Source organism: Protobothrops mucrosquamatus, unplaced genomic scaffold (assembly GCF_001527695.2).
Source record: "Protobothrops mucrosquamatus isolate PMUCROS unplaced genomic scaffold, P.Mucros_1.0 scaffold10817, whole genome shotgun sequence".
NCBI lineage: Eukaryota > Metazoa > Chordata > Lepidosauria > Squamata > Viperidae > Protobothrops > Protobothrops mucrosquamatus.
This window is the reverse complement of record NW_015396601.1, coordinates 5,245-10,033: the sequence shown is the minus strand read 5'-3', so window position 1 is coordinate 10,033 and position 4,789 is coordinate 5,245. Positions and strand designations below refer to the sequence as shown.

The window sequence follows — 4,789 nt, the reverse complement described above, 5'->3', positions numbered from 1 at the left end:
AAAGGCTCCTGGTAAAGGTAGTTATCAAGCTATATTCATTTTATTTCTAGGGTGCAATGTGGGGAGAAGGTTGCAGACATCAAATTAAATTTGACCATGAGCTAATACTGATTGAGGATGCTGTTTGGAGCTTTCCCAAAGGCTTACGGAATTGAACAAATCTCCAGTATTTCATCCCAATATTTGAAAACATGTGTTTTTCATTCTTAGGCAAAATATATGTCTTTATTCAAGCAGTAAAGCGTTCATTGGCTAACAGTTTTACTTTTAATTTCTTTTATATAGGAAAAAGTCTAAGTATGTTGTCTGCAATAAATGTTTGTCTAGAACTTGATGGAAACTCTTCCACAACATCAACAATTTTATCAGAAAAAGTGTCATCATTACCAAAGGAAATATTTGATTTTAGTTATCCTGAAATACAGGAAGCCCTGCTTACGCTTTTGGGAAATGAAAATTCGTTTCAATCACATGTACAACTGACTCAAGGTTACTGCTTAGGTATGAAATGTCACAGTGTTATTATTATCCAATATGGAGCATTTGCTTTGAAGCCTGAACAGGTGCTTTCCTATTGCTACTCAAATCATTTACTGATTTTTACATACCGTATTTTCCAGCGTATAAGACGACTTTCTAAACCCTGAAAATCTTCTCAAAAGTCAGGGGTCGTCTTATATGCCCAGTCGTCTTATACGCCGGAAAATACAGGTATTCTATTTTATTTTATTTATATAAGCTGAGGATGCGATGGGGGCGGCAGCCGGGAGCCACTGCCTCCCGTCCTGCTCCCCATCCCTCGACGCGATGGGGGCGGCAGCCGGGAGCTGTTGCCTCCTGTCCTGCTCCCCTTCCCTGCCCATTCAGCTGAGGATGCGATGGGGGCGGCGGCCGGGAGCCGCTGCCTCCTGTCCTGCTCCCCCTCCCCGCCCATTCGGCTGAGGACGCGGCGGCCAGGCTGGGGGCGGCGTGGACTCCTGACGATGCTGCAGTGGCTGCTGCCGTGCCGCCGCCGCCACTGGAGCCGCTGCCTCCCGTCCTGCTCCCCTTCCCCGCCCGTTTGGCGCCGTCTGCCTTTCATTCGCTCTCTCTCCTAACCTGGAGGGAGAGGGAGAGAGAGAAAGAGAGAAAGAGGAAAGAAAGAGAAGAGAAAGAGGAAAAAGAAAGAGAAGAGAGAGAGAAAGAGGAAAGAGAAAGAGGAAAGAAAGAGAAGAGAAAGAGAGGAAAGAGGGAAAGAGAAAGAGAGGAAAGAGAAGAGAAAGAGAAAGAGAGGAAAGAGAGAAAGTTAGAGGAAAGAGAAAGGAAGAGAAAGAAAGAGACAGAAAGAGGAAAGAGAGAGAAAGTTAGAGGAAAGAAAGAAAGAGAAGAGAGGAAAGAGAAAGGAAAGAGAGAAAGAGGAAGAGAGGAAAGAGAGAAAGAGGAAAGAGAAAGAGATAAAGGGAGAGGAAAGAGAAAAAGAGGAAAGGGAGAGAAGGAGAGGAAAGAGAAAGAGGAAAGAGAAAGAAAGGGGGAGAGGAAAGAGAAAATGAGGAAAGAGAAAAAAGATTGAGAAAAGAGGAAAGAGAGAAAGGAAAGAGAAGAGAAAGAGGAAAGAGAGAGAGAGAAAGTTAGAGGAAAGAAGAAAGAGAAATAAAGAGAGAGGAAAGAAAGGAAAGAGAGAGAGGAAAGAGAGACAGACAGAGAGAGAGACCCTTTTGACATCTAAAATGAAGATAAGACTGCATATATCCTTTTTTACCTTTATTTTATATATACACACACAAATACACACAAACACACACACACACACACATATATCATAAAGGTAAAAAAGGATATATGCAGTCTTATCTTCATTTTAGATATCAAAAGGATTTTGCGGCTCCCAGTGTTTTGTTTTCGGTGGGAAACGTGTCCAAGTGGCTCTTTGAGTGTTTTGGGTTGCCTACCCCTGATATAGCCCAAACTCTATATTTTAACTGGAAAAGTTGGGGGTCGTCTTATATGCCCAGTCGTCTTATACGCCGGAAAATACGGTATATAAAACCCTGATATGACTAAAGCCCAGATTACTTGCATACTGCTCTCTACCTATGAGTACTGTGATTATATGTCCTTTATTAAGGACAGTTCTTTATTTCAGAAAGTTGTCCTTTAAATTTATATATTTTTCAAACGCTACTTTCGCCCTTTCCGGTCATTTAACTTTTACTATACAAATGGTACCACTTAATGTGCAGCCTTTCACATTTTGTGAAAAATATGAAAATTGAATTGTCTTTTTAAAAATAATTTACATTTATTTATTTAAAAATAAATACATTTTAGATATTTTTATTAGAATATGTGCTTTTGTAAAGTTTTTCTTGGTTTTGCTCTTGATTTTTCCTTTGTAAAACAAAGCTATAAACACAAAACATTAAACAAAATATCCATATGCATCTCTTTCAGATTTGCCCCTTTTTGAGGTTTGTCCTTTATTTTTTCTGAGAAAATATAATCACTCTAGAGATAAGTAGCCATATAAATACATAACAATAAAATACATATAAACAGATATGGCTAAAGTACAGATTACTTGCCTACTGCCCTGTAGCTATGAGGGGATTGTCTTGCTATCTCCTATTCCTCACCTCAAGGGGGGGGAGCCCAGAAGAAGGCCTTTCTATGGTTACTCCATCTCCATTTAAATGCATTTTTCTTTGGGAAAAGCAACTAAAAGCTTGTAAGAGAACATTGGGATTAAGTGATTCACTTTCAGTCATTATTTTTGTGATGCTAGCTTTGAGCTGTTGTTGTATAAGTGTCTTGTATAAGAGCCCCCCCCCTCACAAATATAAAGTATCAAGCATAATGTTATAAAAGATAATGGAAGAAAAACTTAACACTTATTGGGGCAATCATGCTTATATGTAGATTTTAAAAGAAATCTAAAATTTCCTTTAAGAGACAATTTGTTTACAGTTTTAAAAATTTGATTTAAAGTTTTCATGTTAATAAAAATATAATTTTATCACCCATCCTTTCTCACTGATAGTATGTATTTTGTTTCCATGCTTACATGTGCTCACTGCTTCAATATGCAGAAGAATTCACTGCTGTGTATGAAACCATATTAGTTGGGAAAGATTTTGTCCAAACCTCAGTTGTTTATAATCAGTTGTGATTTTTTTTCTCCATAACCAGAATAGTATTTCTCTTCATCGATGTTAGTAAAACAAATGTAACTTATTTGCATTTAATATGTTATTGAAATACGTTTTTCCTTGTATTATTTTGAGAAATTGTGAGTGTGTAGCAATTTATTTATAACAATATAATGTTTGACTTTTTTTTAGATTTTGAAATTTTAATGGATACAAACCGAAAAATAGCATTGACAAGCACAGAAGCAAATCAGCTGAAAGGTGATCCCAACCTCAAAAGGTAATTTCATCTGAGTGTAGGTTTTACTTAGTTTGTTATTCAATAGGTTGAATTTCCAGGCACAATTGTTTAGATTTCATGATCTGTAGAGAAATAAATACTTCATTTATGTGCAGACATCTAGATCTAAGGGCAAAGTGTACATGTGGGCACACTTCAAGAACCCATGCCATTTTCTGGGATTCAGCAGGTACCCTCTCTACCTGCTGTATGATCTCTGGAAAATAGAGGTGTATTTTATGTGTACACATAATAATTCATTGGAATGATTTCTCTTTATCTTTTTAAATTGTCATTCTAAAGGCAATGGGTTTATAGCAGGGCTATAGGCATTAACCTGAAGGCTGTATCAGCCTTTGAATGACCACAGTGTAANCAACGAATAGAGTTTACGACTCTACTTGGAGGAGGTTTACATCTTGGATGTCTAGTCATCATGTTCAGTTGTCTTCTCTCACTGTTCCTCAGGTTCTACAGTTTTTGCTTGATGGAATGGATAAAGGGCTGTCTCCCAGTACTCTCAGGAGACAGGTGGCGGCCTTGGCTACGGTTCTTTCCTGCAACGACGCTTCCTCGCGCACCATCCGATGATCCGTTCTTTCCTTAAGGGAGCAGTTAATATCAAGCCCCCAACAGTTCATCGGTATCCTTCCTGGGATTTGTCAAAGGTTTTACAGGCCCTTACCGGGTCACCTTTTGAACCTCTTTGCTCATGTGATCTCAATCTCTTATCCATGAAAGTGGCCTTTCTGGTAGCAGTGACCTCTGCCAGGCGCATTTCCGAATTGGCTGCTCTTTCGGTGAGGGAGGATCTTTGCTTATTTCACCCTGATTGTGTAATCTTACGTTTGGATCCCACATTTGTTCCTAAGGTGAATTCCTTGTTTCACCGGTCACAGGAAGTGGTGTTACCAAGTTTTTGTCCTCGTCCATCTAGTGACTTGGACCGCAAATGGTACACTTTGGATGTTCGCAGGGCACTTCGCATTTATATTAAGAGGACATCTTCTTTCCGTAGGTCTGAGGCCCTCTTCTTGTCATTCGCTCCGACCTCAATGGGTCTCAAGATCTCTTCTACCACCATCGCCAGATGGATAAAGGCTTGTATTGCTAGAGCATATCAATCACAATCATTGGCCGTGCTGTCACGTATCACAGCTCACTCTACTCGTAGCGCGGCCACTTCTGCCTGGGCTACTCAGGCGCCTATCGGTGACATCTGTCGGACGGCGACCTGGTCGTCCCCTTCGCCATTTATCCGTCATTATAAGATTGATAGTTTTGCTTCTGCTGACGCTGCCTTTGGCCGTCGAGTATTACAGAGGGTAGTATCATCTCCTGCATCACGTGCCCCGTCTGTTAACCCTCCCTAGGGACAGGCGAG

At 40.1% G+C, this 4,789-nt stretch overlaps 1 protein-coding gene across 1 annotated transcript in view; it reads left to right on the top strand.

Moving 5' to 3' along the window:
* The first annotated feature begins 203 nt into the window (after positions 1-203).
* Positions 204-4,789, top strand: part of LOC107301227 (FAST kinase domain-containing protein 2, mitochondrial) — a 9,548-nt gene continuing 4,962 nt past the window's right edge. The window contains exons 1-2 of the mRNA XM_015830481.1: positions 204-501; positions 3,318-3,405. Coding sequence (XP_015685967.1) covers positions 300-501; positions 3,318-3,405 — 290 coding nt within the window. The 5' untranslated portion in view covers positions 204-299. The remainder of the gene's footprint in view (positions 502-3,317; positions 3,406-4,789) is intronic.